The sequence below is a fragment of the Balaenoptera borealis genome (genome assembly GCF_965194805.1).
Source record: "Balaenoptera borealis genome assembly, chromosome: 2".
Classification (NCBI taxonomy): domain Eukaryota; kingdom Metazoa; phylum Chordata; class Mammalia; order Artiodactyla; family Balaenopteridae; genus Balaenoptera; species Balaenoptera borealis.
The window spans coordinates 53,816,639-53,843,834 of NC_138867.1; the positions used below are offsets into that span (position 1 = coordinate 53,816,639).

The 27,196-nt window shown below is 36.0% G+C and overlaps 1 protein-coding gene and 1 long non-coding RNA gene across 4 annotated transcripts; one reads left to right on the forward strand and one right to left on the reverse strand.

Moving 5' to 3' along the window:
- Positions 1-79: 79 nt before the first annotated feature.
- Positions 80-26,982, forward strand: PPWD1 (peptidylprolyl isomerase domain and WD repeat containing 1). Of its 3 annotated transcripts, XM_082373684.1 has the most exons (11): positions 80-301; positions 3,466-3,568; positions 5,405-5,505; positions 5,648-5,768; positions 13,824-14,271; positions 18,364-18,554; positions 19,400-19,589; positions 22,689-22,870; positions 24,101-24,182; positions 25,501-25,683; positions 26,722-26,982. In XM_082373684.1, the coding sequence occupies exons 1-11, from the start codon at positions 112-114 to the stop codon at positions 26,863-26,865; spliced, it is 1,935 nt and encodes a 644-aa protein (XP_082229810.1). In that variant the 5' UTR covers positions 80-111; the 3' UTR covers positions 26,866-26,982. The 3 variants fall into 3 exon arrangements, with proteins under 3 accessions (XP_082229810.1, XP_082229812.1, XP_082229811.1); XM_082373686.1 differs by lacking the exon at positions 3,466-3,568 and having other exon boundaries at positions 189-301; XM_082373685.1 differs by lacking the exons at positions 80-301; positions 3,466-3,568 and adding an exon at positions 4,887-4,977.
- Positions 20,360-21,970, reverse strand: LOC309619430. Its single transcript, XR_014238943.1, has 2 exons — positions 21,793-21,970; positions 20,360-21,400 (listed from the first exon to the last, which is right to left on the reverse strand). It is a non-coding gene; the product is annotated as an uncharacterized lncRNA (long non-coding RNA).
- Positions 26,983-27,196: the final 214 nt, after the last annotated feature.

A 27,196-nucleotide genomic window follows, 5' to 3' on the forward strand; every position in this document is an offset into this window, starting at 1 on the left:
CTCCCAGCCAATCCCGGAACTTGCTCGGCCGCTGACAAACAGGCCGCGCCGCTGCTTCGGGATTGGTAGCAGGGCTGTGGGTGTCGCGCCTTTTCTGACGATTCGGACAACATGGCGGCCGAAGGTGGCAGCGAGTCACAGCTGAGAAGGAGAAGGCGCCGGGACCCGGAGGAACCTGAAAAAACGGAACTCGGCGAGGGAGAGCTGGTAGTGGCTGTGGCCCAAGAGAACGAAGAAGAAAATGAAGAGCGCTGGGTTGGGCCCTTACCTGTAGAGGCAACGCTGGTCAAGAAGAGGAAAGGTAGCTACAGAGATAGGCACAGGGCAGGTTGGAATGCTGTGGCCCCCGAGTAGGAGAGTTCAAGCCAGACCCCAAAACGGGGGATTTGTGCCCTTGGAACAGAGGGTCGTCTTCTCACTTCTGGCCGTTCTTTACTCCCGAAATAGTTATTTGGTTTGAGTAAAGCGTCTTTTTGATAATATCTAACACAATTAATCTCTGATTTGTTACAATAGATGCTAAAGCTAATTTATGCCGGTACTTACGTGTTTGGCGCCTCTCGTTTAATCCGTACAGCAGACGTATGAGGTTGGAATTTTTAACCCCGTTTAGCAGATGTGGATAAGAATACTGGTTCTATTTAAGGTTGTCAGTTCAAGAGTGGTGTAGTGTGTTGGGCCGCCGGGGCAGACGGTGCCTATTTAGAGTGGTAAAGAATAGGTAAAGGTAATTTCAATCCTGACTCTTCCACTGATGAGTTTTCTGACATAGTTACATAAGTTTCCTGGATCACAAATCTTTCATCTAAAAACCAAGGTCTGTGGTTTTCAAACCATACTCGTGAGATACCATGGCCTGAAGCATTTTGCCACTAACGTGGATTAGTGACAAAATTTTATCAACTAAAAAGGGTGGTCCAAAAAAGGGCGGGGGGGGGGGCAGTGGTGAAAGGGACATATTAAATTTTCTTATTTTTCAAGTTCTTTGAAGTGTTTTCCTTAAACGTGTAAGACCATTAAAATGTGATCTTTCTGAAAGTTCAAATCTTTATTACTCTCCCTACTTAAAAATTTTAAGTGATTTCTCATTATTTTCAAAACAAAGTCCAAACTCCCTAACATAGCATACAAGGTCCTTCTTGATATGATTTCTCCCTACCTCCCTCAGCACATTTCCATTACTTCCCTCTACCAAACCCTTGTAGTTCCTTCTTACTCTGTGCTCCAGCCATACTAAAACACTTGAGAATTGGGCATGCCCTTTTTCTCCTGTGAATGCCTGTGTGGCTGTCATGGTGTCTCTACCTGGAATAATTTCCCTCACCCATTTCACTTAACCTACTATTGTTCAACCTTTAGCACTCAGCTCAGCTATCACCTCCTCTGGGAAACCTGTGACTTCTCCAGTCTGGGCTAGGTTTCTAAAGCACATTGATCATAAATCTGAGGTATGTTTATCACACTGAATTTATAGGTAGCCTTCAAATTTTATGTATCCGAATTTTGAAGAAGCTACTTTTTTGAACATTGTACATTAACACCCTTAAAGTGCATTACCTTTTTTTTTTACTACTAAGTCTGTCTGTTAAGTGTTTCCATAGCAATTGTCTCCTCATTACACTTGCTACATTTTTAATTGTATATTTATTCATGTGATTGTCTGATTAATGTTTCTCTTCACTGTTAAGACTGTAAACATATAAGTGCAAAGAACATGCCTGTTTTGCTCCAGTGCTTGGTACAGTGCTTTGCATATAGCAGATACTCAATAAGTATTGAATGATTGAATATTATAATGTTTATGCTCGTAATTATTTTCTTGCACTAGATTTCATGTCCTTTTTTTGTGTAAATGAGTGGAGGGAATGGAAAAATACAAAAATATCAAAGTGCTGATATTAGCATTAGGAGACAAAAAGCTTATAAACTTGATACAGTTGAGACAATTAGATGTTTATTCTATTTAAGCCAGTCAGTAGTGTATTCAGTTTGAAGAAAAAGTTGAAATTTAAAAACGTCTGAAATGTTAGAAAAATATCATTGAAGATTTTATCTAAAAGGACAGGGGTTTAAAACTTTCTAGAAATGGAACCATCCCCTTTAACATGTTCTTTGGACATTGGACTTTTGTACACATTTTCAGAAAGACACTATAAATGATGATATGGCATTACGTTTAATTAAACTGATGGTTTCTCAAGGACAGGAACTATGTGTTAATTCTTCTTTATGTCCATGTCTTTTGGAACCTAGTTTGTTTTCAATAAATATCTGTTCAACAAGTGAACTAACAAACAACAAAAGGAATATGCATCAGATAGGATTAAATTTAGCTGCATATTACAGAAAAATTCAATATGACAGTAACATTAAAAAGATAAAAGTCCTAAAGTAGACAATCTAGGATTGGTGTGGAGGCTCCAAAGGGACCTAGGTTCTTTCCAACTTCCTGCCCAAACGTCACTAGGGTATGGACCTCATCTTTGTCCTTAGTGTTTGTTAGAATTAACAGTGCTTATCTCCCAGTTCCCAGCTGTAGGACTGAATAAGGGAAGAAGGGCACAACTCTTCAAGGAGACTTCTTGACTGTTACACGACACTTTCACTTTTATCTCATTGGCATTTGGTCACACCTAATTGCAGAGATGGTGAGAAAGATCTTGTGGCTGGATGTCAATATTCCCATATAAAAACAGGGGTTCTGTTACTAAAAATGAAGGGAAAAGTAATTTGTTGGATACAACTTTGAGTCTGCTATATAGTAGTTACAAAAAACCATGAAACAGTCATGCTTAATTTAGGAACTTTTTATAGGCGTGTTTGGCCATCATGGATTGTTTTGTTGGTTACAAGTATAATGGCATTTTTTACTAGTAAAATTTTTCATAGCTCATATAATGAAATATTTCCTCAGATTACCACTCTTAAAAATGTTTTTCCCTTGGGAAAGGTTTGAGAAGCACTCAACTGGATATTCTCTAGGATTTTCTCAGCTCCAAAAATCTAAGCATTTATCTTGTTTACCTGTTTCAAACCTGGTATCAGTCACTTCAAAGAGGATCATTGCCTTCAAGATAAACTGAGACATTCTAGATTGTCACTGGCCTCTTATTACTTATTTAAATGAGCACTAATAATTGGATCTACGTGGTTAGAAATATGGTTGTGATATTTTCATGAAACTTTAAGATTTTTGGTTTTTAATGGAACCTTTATATTAAGCCAGAACCACTCAATTCTTAAGTTCTGGGAACAGTTAAACGTCTATATAGTACTTGAGAACCTGTTATGACCGACTAAATAATGGTGCTATTCAGTACTGTGAAATAATAAGTTACAACTGACATAACTGACACTGGATTTTTTTTTCATTATACGTGAATTGAGAGAAATTAAAATCTAGAAGAAAATACAAAATAGCATTCCAGTTGTTAAAAAATATTTTTCTTTACTTTTTTTCCTTAGTTCTAGAGTTTGAAAGAGTCTATCTTGATAATCTCCCCAGTGCATCCATGTATGAGCGCAGTTACATGCATAGAGATGTTATCACCCATGTGGTGTGCACCAAGTAAGTCTATCACATCTTAATTTTTTTCTGAGAAGTTTATCCTTTTTTAAAATGCTTCAATTTTGAGATGGATTTGTAGAAGTAGCTTTATGATATTAAGGATTTCTATTTCATTCCATAGGTTTTGTAATAGTTTATGTTAAATAAAGACCTACATGGTCTTTCCTATATCATACAAGGAATGCATTCTCTAAGACAAAATTCCCTGGTTTGTGTACATGTCTTTTGGAGATAAATGCCAAAAGGGGATGGTCCAGGTAGTGTCTGAGCTTCCATGAAGAAGAGCCTATTAGATAAGATGGAAGTAATTGGTAGCTGGCCTCTTCAGTACTAATGGGGAAAATGATGAGATTTAAGACATTCTGGAAATGTCACAGGACCTTCAAAATAGCTGAATAGGGATTTGTAGAAGGATAATAATAATAATAGTAATATTCTGCTCTTTGTTGAGTGCATATTATGTCCAGGTACAGTGCCAAGGCTTTTTCATAAATTATTTCATTTATCTTAACAATCTTATAAGGTAGTATCATCTACATTTTACAGATAAGGAAGCAGATTTTAGAGGGGTTAAATGGCAGATGAGGCTGGAGGAAAAAGGCAAGGACTAAACCCCAGAGGGTTTTCTATTTCTTATATGGAATTTGAACCTGATTGGGAGAGTAACACCATATATATATATGCATATATATATTTAAGATCACTCTGGCTGTGGTGAGATGAATGGATTCAAATAGAGCAAGAATGGATACAGAGAGAGCAGTTAGGAGGCTAATACAGAAACCTAGATGAGATATGATAGTGGCTGGGATGATATTGGCAGTGAGCATGGAAAGAAGAAGATGAGTTGTTGCTCTTTGGATCAGTCTTTTCTTGATCTCTTGGAGACAGTTAAAGATTTAAATTAAATATCTTTATATTTCATTTATGGGATAATTTTAACCAAATATTAACTCTTTTTTCCTAGTCCAAAGTTGTCAGTGTATAAAGCAGCATATAGGACTAGCATTCTATCACTCCAAGTTTCTTTGTTTAACCTAAGTCAGCAGGGTGTAATAGAAAGATTTTTGAAGATTTTATAGAAACCTAGATTTTGAAGTTAGGCAGACCCAGTATTGAATGCTGCTCTCCAGCTATGGACCTGTGGCAAATACATTTAACATTTTAAAAGTATTTCCTAATTTTTAAAAAGGTGGTAAAAAATATTCACCCTAATAGAGTTGCTGTAAAGGTAGTTGTAGCTAAGATAATGTATGTAGAGTACTTGACATTTACTAGGTTTCAACAAATGGTTTCTATTTTTATATACCTGACAGAGGAGGCTATACTGTACAAGATTTTGATACTTAAACAACCAAAATACCTTGGATAGTATCTGAAACAAACTTACATTGAATTTTGCTGTATATGTAAGTAGTATGTTGGAATTTAATTATTTATCAACTTCTGAAAGATAGTACATTTTCCCTGTGAAAAGACTGCCTATAGGGTAATTTTAGCATTAAAGGACCCTAAGATCTAGTGATTCCTGGTGAGAGTTTTCTTTTTCTTTTTCTTTTTTTTTTTTAATGTCAAGTTCTAGCTCAATTCTGATCCTAGCTCTTGGATTTAAAATTAGTGCAGCGGAAGCTGTTATGATATCCAAAAAAGAGCATCAAATTTTGCAATGTTCTGTCTACGCTAATATAGTGATATAGTGGTCTGCATAAAGGAAGGTTTTTTTTTTTTAACCTGTTATTTAAGAGTCCAAGATTCTCAGTGAATGATTGCTTTGGGAGTACTAAGTGATTCATAGATCTGTTTTAGAAATTAACTTCTACAATTTTATATATGCAGGACAGACTTTATTATTACTGCCAGTCATGATGGACATGTTAAATTCTGGAAAAAAGTAGAAGAGGGGATTGAATTTGTTAAACATTTTCGCAGTCACCTAGGTAAGAATTTCACTTTTTTTTTTTCTTTTGGCTCTCTTTTAAACTGTACTGATTAAAGTTTCTTTTAAAATATTTTTTTCTTTCAATTATGTCCATTTCATTGGTGTTTACTAGAATGTTTTAATTTGATTTATTTAAATAGGAGTTATTGAGAGTATTGCAATTAGCTCTGAGGGAGCATTGTTCTGTTCCGTGGGTGATGATAAAGCAATGAAGGTGTTTGATGTAGTGAACTTTGACATGATCAATATGCTGAAGCTTGGGTGAGTCTTTTTTAAAGTATATATTTTTTTAACTTAGCGGAAGAATTCTTGAACTAAACTTCCCTGTTCCATAGGTATTTCTAAACAGAATATATTACCATTCCATTAAAAAATGTGACTTTTGATTTTACTTGGGAAAATTAAATATTATGAATCCTTGTTACAATGCTGTTCGGGAGCTCCTGCTGTGTTTTTTGTCATTAATTACAGCAGAAATGTCCCAACAGCGCCACAACAAGGATTCATTTTATCCATTTGACACTACTTAATAAATTAATGAGTATCCATCATGTCTAATTTACTGGTGCATAGAATTAACTTCCTTGTTATGCTTATTTCAGTAATATGGCATTGTGTTTGTATAAGGCTTATGCACATTTTTGGAGTTGTTGGTTATTTTAACTTTGAAGTATACTGACATCCAAACTATGTGTTTAGACTGTACAGTAATGAGATTAAACAAAAGACCATATCCTGGGTAGCTTAAGCAACAGAAATTTATTTTCTCACAGTTTCGGAGGCTGGAAAGTCCAAAATCAAGGTTCCAGCAGGGTGTGGTTTCTGGCGAGGACTCTCTTCCAGGTTTCACACTTTGTCCTCATTAGAGACGGGAAAGAATGGGGAATATTTTACTCTTCCACTTCTTAGAAGGCCACAGGCCTGTGGGATTAGGGCCTCACCTTTATGACCTCATTTAACCTTAATTACCTCTTTAAAACCCTTTCTCCAGATACAGTCACTTTGGAGATGTGGGCTTCACCATATGAATTGGAGGAGTAGGGGGTTGGAACTACACAATTCAGTATGTAGCAGGAATTCTTTGGAATTTCCTTCAAAATCAGTTTATGAGACACTGAAGGAAATCAGTCTCATTATTTGTGGTCAGAACTTATTTTTTGACTACAAATAGAAATACCTATTGATCATGTGTCTTATTCCCCAGCTTTGTTTCCCTCAGACTTTAGCTATTTTAAAAAATCAAATCTATTCATAAATGTTGAACATTTGCCCCCTTTGAGGATATTGAAAGAGCACCAGGCATATCTTGTTTTATTGTGCTTCACAGATACTGTGGGGTTTTGGGCAAATAGAAGTTTGTGGCAACCCTGCATGAACAAGTCTATACTCACCATTTTCCCAGCAGCATTTGCTCAGTTTGTGTCATTATTTCACATTTTGGAAATTCTCATAATATTTCAACTTTTTCATTATTTTTGTATTTGTTACGGTGGTCAGTGATCTCTGATGTTACTATTACAAAAAGATTATGACTTGCTGAAGGCTCAGATGACAATTAGCATTTTTTTAAGCAATAAAATATATATTTTTGAACTTTTGAATTTTATTTATTTTTTTATACAGCAGGTTCTTATTAGTTATCCATTTTATACATATTAGTGTATATATGTCACTCCCAATCTCCCAATTCATCACACCACCCCCCTCTCCCGACCCCCCTTCCACTTTCCCCCCTTGGTGTCCATACGTTTGTTCTCTACATCTGTGTCTCAATTTCTGCCCTGCAAACCAGTTCATCTGTACCATTTTTCTAGGTTCCACATATATGTGTTAATATACGATATTTGTTTTTCTCTTTCTGTCTTACTTCACTCTGTATGACAGTCTCTAGATCCATCCACATCTCTACAAATGACCCAATTTCGTTCCTTTTTATGGCTGAGTAATATTCCGTTGTATATATGTACCACATCTTCTTTATCCATTCATCTGTTGATGGACACTTAGGTTGCTTCCATGACCTAGCTGTTGTAAAAAGTGCTGCAGTGAACATTGGGGTGCATGTGTCTTTTTGAATTATGGTTTTCTCTGGGTATATGCCTAGTAGTGGGATTGCTGGGTAATATGGTAATTCTTTTTTAGTTTTTGAAGGCACCTCCATACTGTTCTCCATAGTGGCTGTATCAATTTACATTCCCACCAACAGTGCAGGAGGGTTCCCTTTTCTCCACACCCTCTCCAGCATTTGTTTGTAGATTTTCTGATGATGCCCATTCTAACTGGTGTGAGGTGATACCTCATTGTCGTTTTGATTTGCATTTCTCTAATAATTAGTGACGTTGAGCAGCTTTTCATGTGCTTCTTGGCCATCTGTATGTCTTCTTTGGAGAAATGTCTATTTAGGTCTTCTGCCCATTTTTGGATTGGGTTGTTTGCTTTTTTAATATTGAGCTGCATGAGCTGTTTATATATTTTGGAGATTAATCCTTTGTCCGTTGATTCACTTGCAAATATTTTCTCCCATTCTGAGGGTTGCCTTTTCGCCTTGTTTGTAGTTTCCTTTGCTGTGCAAAAGCTTTTAAATTTCATTAGGTCCCATTTGTTTATTTTTGTTTTTATTTCCATTTCTCTAGGAGGTGGATCAAAAAAGATCTTGCTGTGATTTATGTCAAAGAGTGTTCTTCCTGTGTTTTCCTCTAAGAGTTTTATAGTGTCCGGTCTTACATTTAGGTCTCGAATCCATTTTGAGTTTATTTTTGTGTATGGTGTTAGGGAGTGTTCTAATTTCATTCTTTTACATGTAGCTGTCCGGTTTTCCCAGCACCACTTATTGAAGACACTGTCTTTTCTCCATTGTATATCCTTGCCTACTTTGTCATAGATTAGTTGACCATAGGGGCGTGGGTTTATCTCTGGGCTTTCTATCCTTTTCCATTGATCTATATTTCTGTTTTTGTGCCAGTACAATACTATCTTGATTACTGTAGCTTTGTAGTATAGTCTGAAGTCTGGGAGTCTGATTCCTACAGCTCCGTTTTGTTCCCTCAAGACTGCTCTGGCTATTTGGGGTCTTTTGTGTCTCCATACAAATTTTAAGATTTTTTGTTCTAGTTCTGTAAAAAATGCCATTGGTAATTTAATAGGGATTGCATTGAATCTGTAGATTGCTTTGGGTAGTATAATCATTTTCACAATATTGATACTTCCAATCCAAGGACATGGTATATCTCTCCATCTGTTGGTATCATCTTTAATTTCTTTCATCAGTGTCTTATAGTTTTCTGCATACAGGTCTTTTGTCTCCCTAGCTAGGTTTATTCCTAGGTATTTTATTCTTTTTTTTTGCACTGGTAAATGGGAGTGTTTCCTTAACTTCTCCTTCAGATTTTTCATCATTGGTGTATAGGAATGCAAGAGATTTCTGTGCATTAATTTTGTATCCTGCAACTTTACCAAATTCATTGATTAGCTCTAGTAGTTTTCTGCTGGCATCTTTAGGATTCTCTATGTATAGTATGTCATCTGCAAACAGTGACAGTTTTAATTCTTCTTTTCCAATTTGTATTCCTTTTATTCCTTTTTCTTCTCTGATTGCCATGGCTAGGACTTCCAAAACTGTGTTGAATAATGGTGGCGAGAGTGGACATCCTTGTCTTGTTCCTGATCTTAGAGGAAATGCTTTCAGTTTTTCACCATTGAGAATGATGTTTGCTGTGGGTTTGTCGTATATGGCCTTTACTATGTTGAGGTAGGTTCCCTGTATGCCCACTTTCTGGAGAGTTTTTATCATAAATGGGTGTTGAATTTTGTCAAAAGCTTTTTCTGCATCTATTGAGATGATCATATGGTTTTTATTCTTCAATTTGTTAATATGGTGTATCACATTGATTGATTTGCATATATTAAAGAATCCTTGCATCCCTGGGGTAAATCCCACTTGATCATGGTGTAGGACCCTTTTAATGTATTGTTAGATTGTGTTTGCTAGTATTTTGTTGAGGATTTTTGCATCTGTATTCATCAGTGATATTGGTCTGTAATTTTCTTTTTTTGTAGTATCTTTGTCTGGTTTTGGTATTAGGGTGATGGTGGCCTCTTAGAGTGAGTTTGGGAGCGTTCCTTCCTCTGCAATTTTTTGGAAGAGTTTGAGAAGGATGGGTGTTAGCTCTTCTCTCTATGTTTGATAGAATTCACCTGTGAATCCATCTGGTCCTGGACTTTTGTTTGTTGGAAGATTTTTAATCACAGTTTCAATTTCATTACTTGTGATTGGTCTGTTGATATTTTCTATTTCTCCCTGGTTCAGTCTTGAAAGGTTATGCTTTCCTAAGAATTTGTCCATTCCTTCCAGGTTGTCCATTTTATTGGCATAGAGTTGCTTGTAGTAGTCTCTTAGGATGCTTTGTATTTCTGCGGTGTCTGTTGTAACTTCTCCTTTGTCTTTTCTAATTTTATTGATTTGAGTCCTCTCTTTTCTTGATGAGTCTGGCTAATGGCTTATCAATTTTGTTTATCTTCTCAAAGAACCAGATTTTAGTTTTATTGATCTTTTCTATTGTTTTGTTTCTATTTCATTTATTTCTGCTCTGATCTTTATGATTTCTTTCCTTCTACTAACTTTGGGTTTTGTTTGTTCTTCTTTCTCTAGTTTCTTTAGGTGTAAGGTTAGATTGTTTATTTGAGATTTTTCTTGTTCCTTGAGGTAGGCTTGTATTGCTGTAAACTTCCCTCTTAGAACTGCTTTTGCTGCATCCCATAGGTTTTGGATTGTTGTGTTTTTGTTGTCATTTGTCTCTAGGTATTTTTTGATTTCCTCTTTGATTTCTTTAGTGATCTCCTGGATATTTCATAGCGTATTGTTTACCCTCCACGCATTTGTGTTTTTTATGTTTTTTCCCTGTAATTGATTTCTAATCTCATAGTGTTGTGATCAGAAAAGATGCTTGATATGATTTCAATTTTCTTAAATTTACTGAGGCTTGATTTGTGACCCAAGATGTGATCTCTCCTGGAGAATATTCCTTGCGCAATTGAGAAGAAAGTGTAATCTGCTGTTTTTGGATGGAATGTCCTATAAATTAAATCTGTCTGGTCTACTGTGTCATTTAAAGCTTGTGTTTCCGTATTAATTTTCTGTTTGGATGATCTGTCCACTGGTGTGAGGTGTTAAAGTCCCCCACTATTATTGTGTTACTGTCGATTTCCTCTTTTATAGCTGTTAGCAGTTGCCTTATGCATTGAGGTGCTCCTATGTTGGGTGCATATATATTTATAATTGTGATATCTTCTTCTTGGATTGATCCCTTTATCGTTATGTAGTGTCCTTCCTTGTCTCTTGTAACAATCATTATTTTTAAAGTCTATTTTATCTGACATGAGTATTGCTACTCCAGCTTTCTTTCGATTTCCATTTGCATGGAATATCTTTTTTCATCCCCTCACTTTCAGTCTGTATGTGTCCCTAGGTCCAAAGTGGGTCTCTTGTCGACAGCATATATATGGGTCTTGTTTTTGTATCCATTCAGTGAGCCTGTGTCTTTTGGTTGGAGCATTTAATCCATTCACGTTTAAGGTAATTATCGATATGTATGTTCCTATTCTCGTTTTCTTAATTGTTATGGGTTTGTTTTTGTAGGTCCTTGTCTTCTCTTGTGTTTCCCGCTTAGAGAAGTTCCTTTAGCATTTGTTGTAGAGCTGGTTTGGTGGTGCTGAATTCTCTTAGCTTTTGATTTCTCTGTCGAATCTGAATGAGATCCTTGCCGGGTAGAGTAATCTTGGTTGTAGGTTCTTCTCTTTCATCACTTTAAATATGTCATGCCACTCCCTTCTGGCTTGTAGAGTTTCTGCTGAGAAATCAGCTGTTAACATTATGGGAACTCCCTTGTATGTTATTTGTCGTTTTTCCCTTGTTGCGTTCAATAATTTTTCTTTGTCTTTAATTTTTGCCAATTTGATTACTGTGTGTCTCAGCGTGTTTCTCCTTGGGTTTATCCTGCCTGGCACTCTCTGCACTTCCTGGATTTGGGTGGCTGTTTCCTTTCCCATGTTAGGGAAGTTTTCGACTATAATGTCTTCAAATATTTTCTCGGGTCCTTTCTCTCTCTCTTCTCATTCTGGGACCCCTATAATGCGAATGTTGTTACGTTTAATGTTGTCCCAGAGGTCTCTCAGGCTGTCTTCATTTGTTTTCATTCTTTTTTTCTTTAATCTTCTCCGCAGTAGTGAATTCCACCATTCTGTCTTCCAGGTCACTTATCCGTTCTTCTGCCTCAGTTATTCTGCTATTGATTCCTTCTAGTGTATTTTTCATTTCTGTTATTGTATTGTTCATCTCTGTTTATTTGTTCTTTAATTCTTCTAGGTCTTTGTTAAACATTTCTTGCACCTTCTCGATCTTTGCTTCCATTCTTTTTCTGAGGTCCTGGATCATCTTCACTATCATTATTCTGAATTCTTTTTCTGGAAGGTTGCCTATCTCCACTTTGTTTAGTTGTTTTTCTGTGGTTTTATCTTGTTCCTTCATCTGGTACATAGCCCTCTGCCTTTTCATCTTGTCTATCTTTCTGTGAATGTGGTTTTTGTTCCACAGGCTGCAGGATTGTAGTTCTTCTTGCTTCTGCTGTCTGCCCTCTGGTGGATGAGGCTATCAGAGAGGCTTGTGCAAGTTTCCTGATGGGAGGGACTGTGGTGGTGGGTAGAGCTGGCTGTTGCTGTGGTGGGCAGAGCTCAGCAAAACTTTAATCCACTTTTTCTGTGGATGAGTGGGGCTGGGTTCCCTCCCTGTTGGTTGTTTGGCCTGAGGCGACCCAACACTGGAGCCTACCCGGCTCTGGTGGGGCTAATGGCAGACTCTGGGAGGGCTCACGCCAAGGAATACTTCCCAGAACTTCTGCTGCCAATATCCTTGTCCTCACGGTGAGACACAGCCATCCCCCACCTCTGCAGGACACCCTCCAACACTAGTAGGTAGGTTTGGTTCAGTCTCCTCTGGGGTCACTGCTCCTTCCCCTGGGTCCTGATGCGCACACTACTTTGTATGTGCCCTCCCAGAGTGGAGTCTGTTTACCCCAGTCCTGTCGAAGTCCTGCAATCACATCCCGCTAGCCTTCAAAGTCTGATTCTCCAGGAATTCCTCCTCCTGTTACTGGATCCCCAGGTTGGGAAGCCTGACGTGGGCCTCAGAACCTTCACTCCAGCGGGTGGACTTCTGTGGTATATGTGTACTCCAGTTTGTGAGTCACCCACCCAGCAGTTATGGGATTTGATTTTATTGTGATTGCGCCCCTCCTACCGTCTCATTGTGGCTTCTCCTTTGTCTTTGGATGTGGGGTATCTTTTTTGATGCGTTCCAGTGTCTTCCTGTCATTGATTGTTCAGCAGTTAGTTGTGATTCTGGTGCTCTCGCAAGAGGGAGTCAATAAAATATTTTTTAATTAAGGTACGTATAGCCATATATTTATATATATTTATATTTTTAGACATAGTGCGATTGCGCACTTAATAGACTACAGGTAGTGTAAACATAAACTTTTATATGCCCTGGGAAACCAAAAAATCCATGTGACTTGCTTCATTGCAGTGGTCTGGAACCAAACCTGCAATATCTCCAAGGTATGCCTATAGTTTTTAAGCTTTGATAGAAATTCTAAGAGTCCCTAAAAGGTTTTGAACATTACCTCAATCATTGGAATAACTGTGTAACTTCTCAGACTGACTATTTTGAAGGAGACAACACACAATTGAATATATAAGTTTTGTATGTTGATTAAATCTGTCCAGTTCTTTTACACTTTATCAGGTAGCATGTTCAAAGCTCATAGTTGTAAGATCAAGCAACTGATAATGAGAGTGTAATATCAGAATGTTTTTCTGTTGAGCATAGTCATGACTAAAATATTTGTATGTTAAATATTTCAAGAATGGATTTGTGAAGTATACTGTTACATGCTAACCTTTAAAAGTAAGTTATACATAGATGGAGACATAGACAAAGATCCAAAAAACAATGCCCTGGAGTATTTTAAGGCCCACGTCTGTTCAGGTTTCCTTGTAAATGATCTGCTGTATGCAGTTCTCTTCCTGTGGTTTGATAAATCCTCAGAAGTTATTATCATTGCATTGATGAAGTCAGAAAGAGAAAAATCAGTAGGTATTCTTATTCTTCCCCATTCTGTACCTCTGTCTGCTACTTCTGAGCAAAGAATCCAAAACAAGTTAAATCACTGGCCAGGACATTTTTTGGTGATGAGAATGAGGAAGGATGCTTACTTCTTGTATTGACCTCTTTTTTTCCCCCTCAATTCTTTACTATTTTAGCTATTTTCCTGGACAGTGTGAGTGGATCTATTGCCCAGGGGATGCCATATCTTCAGTTGCTGCTTCTGAGAAGAGTACAGGAAAAATTTTCATTTATGATGGTCGAGGAGATAACCAGCCGCTACATATTTTTGACAAACTCCATATATCACCTCTTACTCAGATACGGCTAAACCCAGTTTACAAAGCAATAGTGTCTTCTGACAAATCTGGAATGATTGAATACTGGACCGGTCCTCTTCATGAATATAAATTCCCCAAAAATGTGAACTGGGAATATAAAACTGACACAGATTTATATGAATTTGCCAAGTGCAAGGCTTATCCAACCAGCATATGTTTTTCACCTGATGGGAAGAAAATAGCTACTATTGGTTCTGATAGAAAAGTTAGAATTTTCAGATTTTTAACTGGAAAACTCATGAGAGTCTTTGATGAATCACTAAGTGTAAGTGCCATATAAATTTAATCAGATTTTACTTTTGTGAAAATGTCTTTATTTTGTGCTATTTCTTAAAAGATTTTTTTTTTCTGGATATGGACATTTAGATTGATGATCATTTTCTCTTAGCACATTAAAGATATTATTCAGCTGTCTGCTGTCTTGCATTGTTGCTCTTCAAAACTCCCTTCTTTAGGTTTATGATATGATAAATTCTGAGCCAGTTTTCTTATACTTATGTGTCTTTTTTTTCAGTTTTGTTTTGTTTGCAAGCTCCTTCTTTTGAGATCCTCAAAACCCATGCTAGGCCCCCTTCTCTTCTCACTCTACACTCCTGTCTGTCTGTATGACTACTTCCAAATTTATTTTTCCAGCTTTCTATTATATCCTTTTATTTTATTTATTTATTTTTGCTGTCTTCGTGAATGGCACAAATATCCATCTGCTTGCACAAGCCAGAACCTGAGTCATCTTTACCTGTTTTTCCTTACCACTCTATTTAATTCATCATGAGTCCTGTTAATTTTACTTTCTACATATACTTTACATACATTTCTTTGAGCACAGCTGTCACTACCCTAGCTCATGATCTTTTGCCTGGCCTATTGCCTGGACTACTCCCTGCATCTATTCTGGCTTCCTCCTAATCTGTTATTCATGCTACACCCAAAGGAATCTTTTCAAAGCACATATCTGATCTTGTCATACTTTGAATCTCTTAGTGACTACCTGTTGTTCTTAGGATCAAGACCAAATTGTGGCCTGCCATATTGTGCCTTCAACCTACCTCTACTACCTCTTACTCTAGCCAGTCAGACCTTCTTTCAGTTCTTGACTATGTCTTCCACCACAGGGCCTTTGCATATGCTGTCCTTCATGTGTGGAGTGACCCCTCTCCCCGTTCCTCCCATTACCTATTGAACTCATCCTTCAAATCTTGAAGAGTCATTTTCCCTGGTAATTTTCCACTGTTCTTACAGTCTCAGACAACTTTTTTTTTTTTAATGTGATTGTTGTATCACTGTTTATTTTCTTTTAGAATATTTGGTCTTATTATATGATTAATGTGTATCAACCCCCAGTAAACTAAACTGTGTGTGATTTATGGTCCTGTATCTGTTTTGCTTATGATTGTATTTCCAGCATTAAGAACAATACTTGACACATAATTACGGCTAACAAGAATTTATTGGGACTTCCCTGGCAGTCCAGTGGTTAAGACACCACGCTTCCACTGCAGGCGGCATGGGTTCGATCCCTGGTTGGGGAACTAAGATCCTGCATGCTGTGCAGCGTGGCCAATGAAACAGAAAAAAAAAAAAAAGAATTTATTAGAGCATGTAGTTGTAGAATAAGAGTTTTTATCCATGCTAAGGTAATTGCTTTTTGTGGATATTTGAGTCTCATCACGTGTTTCCATCATGTGGTTCTCTAACTGCTAATGGTATGTTGAATCCTCTGAAAGGCTGTGGGTTGAACCTTTGTAGTGATAATGTTTACTGTATGACGGTGTCAATTATACAGTCTTGGTAGTCACCAGTTTACATTAGATTCCCTGAATTAAGTGCTTTAAAAATGTTATCACCCTTATTAGTGATACTCTTGTTTGGTGGCAAGTAGTAACACGTTGGGTTGATCATCTGCCTGAAGGAATATGAATCCAGACAAAAGGGAAGATTTTTTTGCTAATCAAATCATCCTCATAACTCATTTTCTTTTTTTTTTTTTAAATGGAAAGATCACATTCTTTTTTTTTTTTTCCTTTAAATTTATTTATTTATTTATTTATTTTTGGCTGTGTTGGGTCTTCATTTCTGTGCGAGGGCTTTCTCTAGTTGCAGCAAGCAGGGGCCACTCTTCATCACAGTGCGCGGGCCTCTCACTGTCGTGGCCTCTCTTGTTGCGGAGCACAGGCTCCAGACGCGCAGGCTCAGTAGTTGTGGCTCACGGGCCTAGTTGCTCCGCGGCATGTGGGATCTTCCCAGACCAGGGCTCGAACCCGTGTCCCCTGCATTGCCAGGCAGATTCTCAACCACTGCGCCACCAGGGAAGCCCACTCATTTTCTTATTGGAAGAATATAGCTTTCCATTATGCTTTTAGGAGAAGGAGAAACCTTTCCTTTTGATATTTTCTTCTTTAATGGTGGCTGGTAACTACATATTGGTTTCAACTTAAATATAATTTTAAAACTCTTTACAACTTGCGGCTCTTCCCAGATTCCTTAAGAAAAGAAATACTTAAAATCTATTCTCCAGATATAAATCTCTTAACACATATACTCTGAGATGTTCAATCCACTATTTCTTCACTGTTGTCTTTAACATATGTTGAAATTATAGGACTAAGGTAATACGAGAAGGTCAGTAGCAAAGTGTATGACAGAAGTTGAAATTCAGAATGAGAGAGTTTGCAAAAAAAAAAAAAAAAAGGCAAATGCCAATTAAATTATTTACAATGCTAATGACTGGTTAATGACTAGAATCTCACAGTCCCATGTTAAGGGAGGGAGCTTCTAACTAGTTAGAGTCCTGGTTTAATAGACAAATTTAATTAGATGGTATGAAGTTGTATCTTTTGGTATTTTATTAATCAGGAGCACTGCATATGGCCATGCAGTTGTGTATTACAGAGGTCCAGCTATTAAAGCTAGAATACTGTAAAAAAAAAGATACTGATGTGCTTAAAAGGTTGGATTAAATGTATTAAATACATATATGTGGGCAGATGGCCATGTACAGACTTTAAGTCTTGAAAATGAATCTTCTCTCTAGCAAAAATAATCAAGGGTCCCACACTACAAAAATGTAGTCTGGCATCTAGGCTATTTCTGGCAAATGAGTAAAGCAATATATCAGTCTCAGAGACTGGAGACAAGAAACCCTAATGACCAAGCTTTTTAGCTATTCTTTAAGAACTTGGCCTCATGTTGTTCCCTAACACATACCTCCTTTACATTTTTGGAGTTATGTATGTTGTTCTTTCCATATCTAGAAAAACTGGGTATTTCGTTAATGCAAGCATAAAAAAAAGTAGATGGGACATAAGCCTGACTTCTTTTCATGTGCAATAGAGAGCTACTTTTGATTTCTGCAGTTTGATGCCCTAAATATCTAGAAAACTGTAAAGATCACATCTTTGGGGAGGCTGGTAGTGTGATAGTACATAGTAATTGAGATGTGACCTGCATCTTGAAAGCTGTGTATTAAATATCTAAACAAAAGTAAACCAAATGTCCAAAATAAAGGGCACTCATAAAAATATTCGTCTATCCTAAACCACATTTACCTAATGATAATTAACTGTAATGGTGCTCCAAAATAACTTGAAACATTTTCTGAACTATGAAATTATTATAAATTAGTGAAATCATAAAAGAGTTCATTCATTCAACAAAAATTGAGTGCTTGTTATATGGCAGGCCCATGATCCTTGTACAAGGACCTCACAGTCCGTAGCTGCACTGTCCAGTTTAATAGCCACTAACCACATATGGCTGTTGAACACTTGGTATGCGGCTGGTCCAAACTGAGCTGGACTGAGTATAAAATACACACTGGACTTCAAAGACTTAATATAAGAAAAAAAGAATATATCTCAATTTTTAAATATTGCTTAATGTTTTAATCTTTATTTTGCTTTTTTATATTTTTTATGTTACTTAAATTTAAATCTTTTGATAATATTTTAGATATATTGGGTTGAATAAAACATTAAGATTAATTTTATCTGTTTATTTTTACTTTAATGTAGCTACTAAAAAATTTTAAATTATGTATGTGGTTTGCATTATATTTCTGTTGGAAAGTGTTAGTCTGTGGCTTATAAAATGCAGCAGATATATTGTTTCTGCAGAGAAAGCAGTAGTTATATTTACTCTTTTATTTTTTTTCATTAGAAGAACTAGTATAAATACTATTTTTTGTGATTGAACTTACTAACGTCTTTTGATTTCCTGCTTCAAGTGTTTAGAATACTCCTTAAGAAGATATATAAGTACATAAACTGTTAGTGGCTCTTAATGTATACTCTGCTTTTATTTAAATTCTCTTTCCCTTTATCATGTAACATTTTTTGTTAATAAATGGTTTGTTTCCTAGATGTTTACTGAACTGCAGCAGATGAGGCAACAGCTACCAGACATGGAATTTGGCCGACGCATGGCTGTAGAACGTGAATTGGAGAAGGTGGATGCAGTAAGATTAATTAATATAGTTTTTGATGAAACTGGACACTTTGTGCTATATGGAACAATGCTGGGCATTAAAGTTATAAATGTAGAAACAAACCGGTAAGCTTTAATATAATTTATGCTTTTTAAAAATGTACTTTTAAGGGACCATTTCCTCCTTTTGGGAAACAATGGGAGTTTTGTTTGTTCTAAGACAAGTGGAATAGTCCCAAATGTCTAAACTTAACCAAATGTTTTGACTGGATTTTTCTGTGGTCTTTTGGTTGTTTATAATCTTATGTAAAAAGTTTCCACTCATGTTTGTAAAAGAAATCGAAGGAAGATATGCATAGTTTCAATTTTTTTTTTTTAACAAGTTTCAGTCTGTCTTTTGCTTATTGATTTAAATTAGCCTGGTTCATGTTAAATGTTGCCAAATATTTTAACCACAGAATTCAGCATTACATCCTGCTAGACATAAAATCAGAAGTTAAAATGTATGAAACCACAGTAAGCCTTTTGTGCAAACAGTCCATTTGGTCTTAGAACAAAATTGCTCTAATCAGATACTATCACAGAATGTAAATGAAAATAACTTAAAGTATATTTAAAGGAAAAAAATCTTGTGCTATACATTCTCACATATAAACAAATTTATATTGTAGTTCTTGGCAATACAAAATCTTTGAAGACTTGCAGAAAGATTAAAATGACAGGGATAGGTTAAAGCTGTATGACTGAATGATTGTTATTGTTTTAATCTGAAAATTATAGATAGCTACCAATTTAAAATAACTTTTTGGGGGGAGAAGGAGAGGTAGAGAAACACTTTTTAAAAACCTTTCACTAGTTATTTTGTACAAAGATAAAGGATATAGTTGATTCCTAGCTTTTATCTGTAAAGTTGTTATAATTGGAGTTAATCCTGATAATTTTGTTGAATAAAATATTGTTGTATTTTCCAGGTGTGTGCGGATCTTAGGCAAGCAAGAAAATATTAGAGTGATGCAATTGGCGTTGTTCCAGGGAATAGCCAAAAAACATCGTGCTGCAACTACTATAGAAATGAAAGCTTCTGAAAACCCTGTTCTTCAGAATATTCAAGCTGACCCAACAATAGTCTGTACATCTTTCAAAAAGAATAGATTTTATATGGTATGTGAAAGTACTAGGAGATAGACTTTAATGTTTCTTCCAGTTTAGTTGGAGTTTTATTTTTTTAGCTTGTGCTTTCAACTGAAGAAAATGTTGGCAATAATAGCAGACTTTCTAAACAACTATCTTATAACATTAATATTGTAGAATTTTTAACTAGGGTTTGATTTTAAGTATTTACTGTTTTACATCCTGTTTTGAACGTTTTTCAACCTGGCTTCTACAACTATTTGTGTTGTCTAAGATGATAGTAAGTGGCTATGGTAATGATTGCATCCAAAATAGTTTTTGCTGTGGAGTTTTTAAAATTCTTGTTTTAGTATTTTTCACCTTTTACTCTTGAACATAAGCCTGCACACCTCCTTCTCTACATACATATCTTTTTTTACCTTTTGATTCCATTGTAATGATGCTACCTTGGAATTGTACATTCCTGAGGGATTTTTTTTTTCTGGAGAACTAAAAGTACTTTGCAGTGTTAACTAAGATTGGGCTTAAAATCAGACTACTAAGCTATCTAGGAGTAGCACTGTTCTAATTGTTCAGTCAAACAGAAAAATCTGAAGTGTAGAGACTTCTGTGCTTGCATTCTATCCTTCACAGTCAGAGACTTTCTAAGACCCAAATGTGATTATTTCTCTGCCTAAAATCCTTTAATAACTCCCCAGCTATCTATATTAGCTGCCCTCCTAGTTTATCTTTCTTCATTTTTATTTTTTTGTGTTTTTTTGTTCTTTTTTTAAAGTCATAGGTCTTTTTTTGTTTTTAATTTTATTTATTTATTTATGGCTGTGTTGGGTCTTCGTTTCTGTGCGAGGGCTTTCTCTAGTTGTGGCAAGTAGGGGCCACTCTTCATCGCGGTGCGTGGGCCTCTATCGCGGCCTCTCATTGCGGAGCACAGGCTCCAGACGCGCAGGCTCAGTAGTTGTGGCTCACGGGCCTAGTTGCTCCGCGGCATGTGGGATCTTCCCAGACCAGGGCTCGAACCCGTGTCCCCTGCATTGCCAGGCAGATTCTCAACCACTGCGCCACCAGGGAAGACCTTTCTTCATTTTTAGTTCATTTGCTATACTGACCATACTGAACTTGATCCCATTTACAAGACTTGAGTGTTCTTTTTACTTGTAGGTGTTTGCACAGGTTATTCCTTCTACCAGCCACACACCTCTCCCTAGTTCCTACTCATACTTCAGGTCTCAGCTTGGAAGCCTTCTCTTGACATTAAGTCTGGATTAGGTGTGCCTGCTTGTGTTACGTGTCACACTTTTGGAATAATTTGCTGATTTTTGGTGGTGGGGGGTTGTCTCTGACACTATCCTCTCTTCCTCAAGATAATATAAAATCCATAATTACAGGGCACTATGTTTTCTTCACATACCAAACTCCACAGTTTTGTAAAGTATCTGGCCCATTATAGTATACTCATTCGTTCATCTGACACATTAGAAGCAGCTGTGATGCTATGAAGGTTATCAGCATTTGGTAAATGTAGGATAGCAGTTTATCTCCTCCAACCAAGCTTTTAGCCTAAAATGGGTATATTCTTTTAAGATGAGAATTTTGCATATAACTTTCAAAGTCATTGTTAAAGATTTCTTAATATATGTTAAAGGAAAATAATTTTTCTTGTTTTTACCTGTAATTTAACTGTTTTGAAGGTAAAAATAAATCATAAAAGATAATTCTTGATATACACTAAAAACACATATACTAATTTTCCATCCACTTTATTTAAAAACTTTAACAAATTTTCTTTATCTTTCCTCAGAGTTTATGCTTATGTTGATTAAACCACACATGTTCCTTGGAAACTTTGAAGAAATAGAAAAACAAAATGTTAAGTCACTCACTGTGTATTTATACTGCTAACATTTTCATGAATTTTTTTTATTAGATGTACATATTCTTAAGCAAAACTAAAATGCTATACATATACACAAATTTCGTATCCCTTTTTCAAATCCACTATCATGAAATAAAAGTAAAATTTTACAGAATTTGAACTTTAATAGTTCCACATGTGAACTAAATCAAGATAACTTTTAAAGTTCACATAATAGTACAACAGACATGCCATTCCTTTGATAACTGGAGAATAATATGTTAAGGCAGTAACATCCTAGCTTAGTTGTTCCTTTATTTGGAATTGATCCAAGTAGATCAAGGAATGACAGGCAAGACAGGGCCTGGGCACTAGCTTTACCTTCCTGGAACTTAGTTGACATCCAGTAGAACTTTCTTGGGGGAAAAGATTTCTGCTTACTGAGAGTGAAATAAAAGAAACAGGCCTTGAGAAGTCCAGAATTTCAACAACTGAAAGATTTTTCTCAATTCTCCATAGACCCCGAGGATCCTGAGATTTCTACAACTTCACTCAAAATGTAATCCTTTCTTCCAAGCTTCAGGGTTTAGATAGATCAGATGGGCTCTGACAAAAAAAAAAAAGATCACGATCCATTACTGATTCATCTTTGAATCCTCATTCTACCAGCACAAGGTCCTACTCATAGAAATAACAATTATTAATATGTATATAGTGCCTTCTATGTGTTAGGCATTGTTTTCTAAGTACTTTACATCCCTTCATTTAATCTTCATTTCAGGTGCCATTTTGAGGTAGTTTTTATTATTATCCCCATTTATGAATGAGGAAATTAAAGTAATCAATTTACTTCCCCAAAGTCACATAACTAGTTAAGTGGCAGAGCTGGAATTACTCAGGCAATCTAAATAGTGAAAAGTAAGCAATAGATTGCAGGTTAGGTAGGACATAGTAGAAGGCAGAAGCAGAGAGCTACCTCAAATAAAACTGCATCTTGTTAAATGGGTACCCATAAAAATTTCCACCAAAAAAGAAATTAAATTCCATTTGAAATCATACATCTTCGTCATATGAATTTTCATATTAGACAAGTGTAGAAATAATTTAGCTGCCTTACACATCCTATGATAGGAAGTGATTCCTGAAATAAGCATTTATTCTGATGTGAATTCTTAGTTTCCTCAAATACTTCATTAGAAATGAAATTTTCTTGTTCGTAAATTTTAACCAGATGAAAAATTTAATTCATTTACTCACTTTTTATTTTCCTCCTTGAGTTTACTAAACGAGAACCAGAAGATACAAAAAGTGCGGATTCTGACCGAGATGTTTTTAATGAGAAACCTTCTAAAGAAGAAGTCATGGCAGCTACTCAAGCTGAGGGACCTAAACGAGTGTCAGATAGTGCCATTATCCACACGAGCATGGGAGACATTCACATCAAACTTTTTCCTGTTGAGTATGTACTGTTTTTGTTGTCGTAAATAAACACCAGTGTAAATGTGTATATTTGAAGAAACTATGCAACTTAAAATTCTTGTCATTTTGACTTAAGGAATTTAGAAGAATTGAAATGTTAGATAGAGCATCTTTCCTGAGCTTTCTGATAACTGTTAAGCTAGGAAATGGGAAAATTTTATAAATATATACACATACTTCAATATACATACTTCACAGGTTTATTATTATAAGGACAGAATAGCGTAGCTATGACAGTGCTGCATGTAACTGTAAAGTGATAAACATATATTACCACTACCATCAACTATACACATTCCAACTATAGGTTTTGTGGGTCACTTGTTATAATTGGCTTTCCTCTCAAAGCACATCTTTAAGGGGAGGATAATTATTTTTCCTTCCTGATGTTTGAAAAGTTTGCAGAATGAACATACAATACTATATATAATACAGTATGGCTGGCTATCGTTGATCCAAAAGATGACATCTTTTACAATGCCTTGACTTAAAAGTACTTAGTTATTTTGGATATGAATGTTTTATGTCCAGTGTTTTACCATATCATGGCATTGAACAAAAAACTAGGCAGTTTTAGACTCCTGGACCATCTCATTTTAAGCATTCAGAACCCATGCATCCATTAAGCCTATTCCCTGATGTGCTTGGTACAGATTCTCCTGATTGTCTCTGCCATTCCCAGCTTTAGGAGCTATTACATGATAAAGTACTGTATTAAATCATCTCATGAGATTAGTTAATATTATTTAGAAAGTGTATCTGAATGTGTGATTGTCATTTAAAGTTTATTAAATTTAGTAGCTGTCATATCAGTGAATTAGTCATTGGTCAGGAAATATCACCATACTATATCATTTTTTTAATAAGAAAATTACCTTTCCCAGGAACTTAACCCACTATATGCAGTGGGTTAAGGTGCTATGGTTGTTTTTTTTTAAACTGCTCAATGACTTTGGAATCTAAATACTGTCAAACTCAAATATAATAAGCAGTCATGATCTAAAGATAGTATATTAAACTATAAGAATAGGCTACTGCTTATATGCCCTGTCAACTCTTGCTTATCCTGAGATCAGAAGAAATTACGAAAAAAAGACTGTCCTGAAACTGTCAGAAGATTCTGAAAACACCATTAGGAAGCTGAACTACAAAGACAACTGTCCTAAGGTGCTCCAATTAATTTTCATATTTTTAATATATGTCTTACTAGGTGCCCTAAGACAGTGGAAAACTTCTGTGTTCACAGCAGAAATGGTTATTATAATGGACATACATTTCATCGCATAATTAAGGTCAGTTATGCAAATTTTATGTGATTTAAGGAATAGTATGTTATTCCGTAACAAGAGGTTTAAAACCTAAGGAATATTGTTCTCTCACACTTAGCAGTTTATTAGGAATAGGAAAAATGGACTATGGAAGTCAAAAGAAGAATGGATGGTCATGAATCAGATCTAGAATCAAGGATAAGAATAATAGCATGGTTACCTTTTTAGAAACACTGCAGCAATTAAAGCAGTTAAAGCAAAGGGTCAGATAATGAATAAAGGATCTTGCTGAGATAAGACCAACAGCCAAGGTAATCAGTTCCTAGTGGCTAGATAAGGTCTGGATCTAGAAGATAAGATTAAATAATAGCAGAGCCATGTTACCACTTTATCTGTGAAAACTACGATTAATACCTGATGAGCAGAATGAACTCAGCCCAGGATTTTGTTGAGCAGCATTCCATAAAATGGATGGAGCAGTGATGTAGTTCTTAATTACTGGCAGGTCAGAAATGGCAGGAGAGGACTTCCCGGGTGGCGCAGTGGTTAAGAATCTGCCTGCCAATGCAGCGGACATGGGTTCAAGCCCTGGTCCGGGAAGATCCCACATGCCGTGGAGCAACTAAGCCCGTGTGCCACAACTACTGAACCTGCACTCTAGAGCCCACGAGCCACAACTACTGAGCCCGAGTGCCACAACTACTGAAGCCCGCGTGTCTAGAGCCTGTGCTGCACAACAAGAGAAGCCACCCAGTGAAAAGCCCGCAAACTGCAACGAAGAGTAGCCCCCACTCGCCGCAACTAGAGAAAAAGCCCGGGTGCAGCAACAAAGACCCAAGGCAGCCAAAAATAAAAATAAATAAATTTAAAGAAAAACTTTAAAAAGAAAGAAAGAAATGGCAGGAGAAATGCCAGAAGGAAAAATCAGATTTCAGGGTTCTGAAGGAATTAGTGAAGTGACTCACCAGAAAATCCAGAGTGTTCAGGGAAAGGGAAGAGAGAAGAGCGGGGCAATTATGTTAAGACCTAACACATTATGTAAGATCCTAAAACTTATCTAAATTATTAATTGGCTTTAGATTATTGAGCAAGATAGTACCTATCTATAAATGGAAAGACCTTTACATTTTTGTTTCAATCATTGAAATAAGGTAGCAGTTAAGCAATGGAAATATATCCTCCAAATTAAAGTATAACTAAGAGTTTAATAAAATCACTTTATAGAATGACTGTTAATAAAGTTAAGATTTTATTGACTACAAAGCACTCTTGACAAACGTAAGACTCCAAGGCATACATATATGTAACACGTGTAATGTGATTTTATCTACTTTCTGTTAAGGGCTTCATGATTCAGACAGGAGATCCAACAGGTACTGGTATGGGAGGAGAAAGCATATGGGGAGGAGAATTTGAAGATGAATTTCATTCAACATTACGACATGACAGACCATATACACTCAGCATGGCCAATGCTGGCTCGAATACTAATGGATCCCAGTTTTTCATAACAGTAGTACCAACGGTAAGTAGAACAGCATTGTCTATAAGCCAAAGATTCATAGGTTTTGATCTAAGAGAGTGAATTTAGTAGAAAAGAGAGCTTTATTATTCTCTACATTATTTATATATGCCAGGATATAAAAATGAAAACAATTTAGAGAAGAAAACGTAAAATTACCTAACAAATCAGATTTTACTTTGTAAAACAGTACTTTTGTAATTCAGGACACTACAGTTTAAGTCAACTTTGCCACTATTAATTGGACAATCCAAAAATTATTTTACCTCTGGACTTGTTTCCTCATCTTTAGAATGAGAGGATCAGAGTGTAAGAATTCCCAATTTTAAGACATTTTTTCCCACATTTTTATGTCTCTGAAATCAGAATGCAGCCCTTAATCAATGACATTGTAGATTTGATGAAATACAGTGTAAGAATATCTAGCTCTATTCCTATGCAGTTCCACAAAATTATAAAAATTATACATTTTATTTTTTAGAATTAGGCACCGAGCAGTAAAGGAAAAATACTTATAACTATTGTCTGCCAGGCACATGAACTCATGTAATATTCACAATACTTCTACTATCACTATACCCAGTTTTAAAAAACAGATGAGGAAACAGTGAGACCTGATTAACTTGACAAACATCAAGTAAGTAGCAGAGCCAGAGTTTGAGCTCCTCTCTCTCTCATGCCAAAGCACATGCTGCCTAAACTATTCCAAACTGCCTCTTGTGCAGGGTAAGATTCCTGCAGAAAACTTTTAAAGCCTTAGCCATAATTCTTTAAGCCATGCAAAGGACTTACCTTCAGCAAACATCTTCAAGTGCTGTTTGGTCTGAAAGATGCAGATATTTAATTAAACATTAGATTATGCTTTTATATTTTTTAATATAACATGGAAATTACTCTTAAAAGCTGCTAAGTGAAAGTACATCTTTTTAATTATATTTTTAAATGAAGCTGAAGTTTAAATTCTCTTTAATTTGCTCACCCAGAGGGTGTGATTTAAGAATTTGGAGTTCACCAAGATTTTCTATTTGTCCTCCAACATAGCCTTGGCTTGATAATAAGCACACAGTGTTTGGACGAGTGACTAAAGGAATGGAAGTTGTACAGAGGATCTCCAACGTCAAAGTCAATCCCAAAACAGATAAGCCCTATGAGGATGTCAGCATCATAAATATTACTGTCAAGTAAAATAAAATTTGTCTCATTGTCTTTATAAATATACACATATATTAAACACAGGATTATTTTACATAAGGAAGCTCTTAAGATTTATATTTTTCATTAAAGGCCATTTTTTAAAAACTCTGCCTTTGAGTTTTCTTGCAGTTATTTCTCATCCTAAGAGGTGATAAACTGAAATGGACCAAAACTCAGGCAAATAGCACTCCTTATACATAATTTCTCATGAGACTTAAAACCATATTAAACAATGAGAATGGTATGCATTTGTTCCTCAGCTTTTTAAAAATATGCCAGATAATCTGCCCTCAAATGTTTCTTTAGATCCAAAAAGAAACGG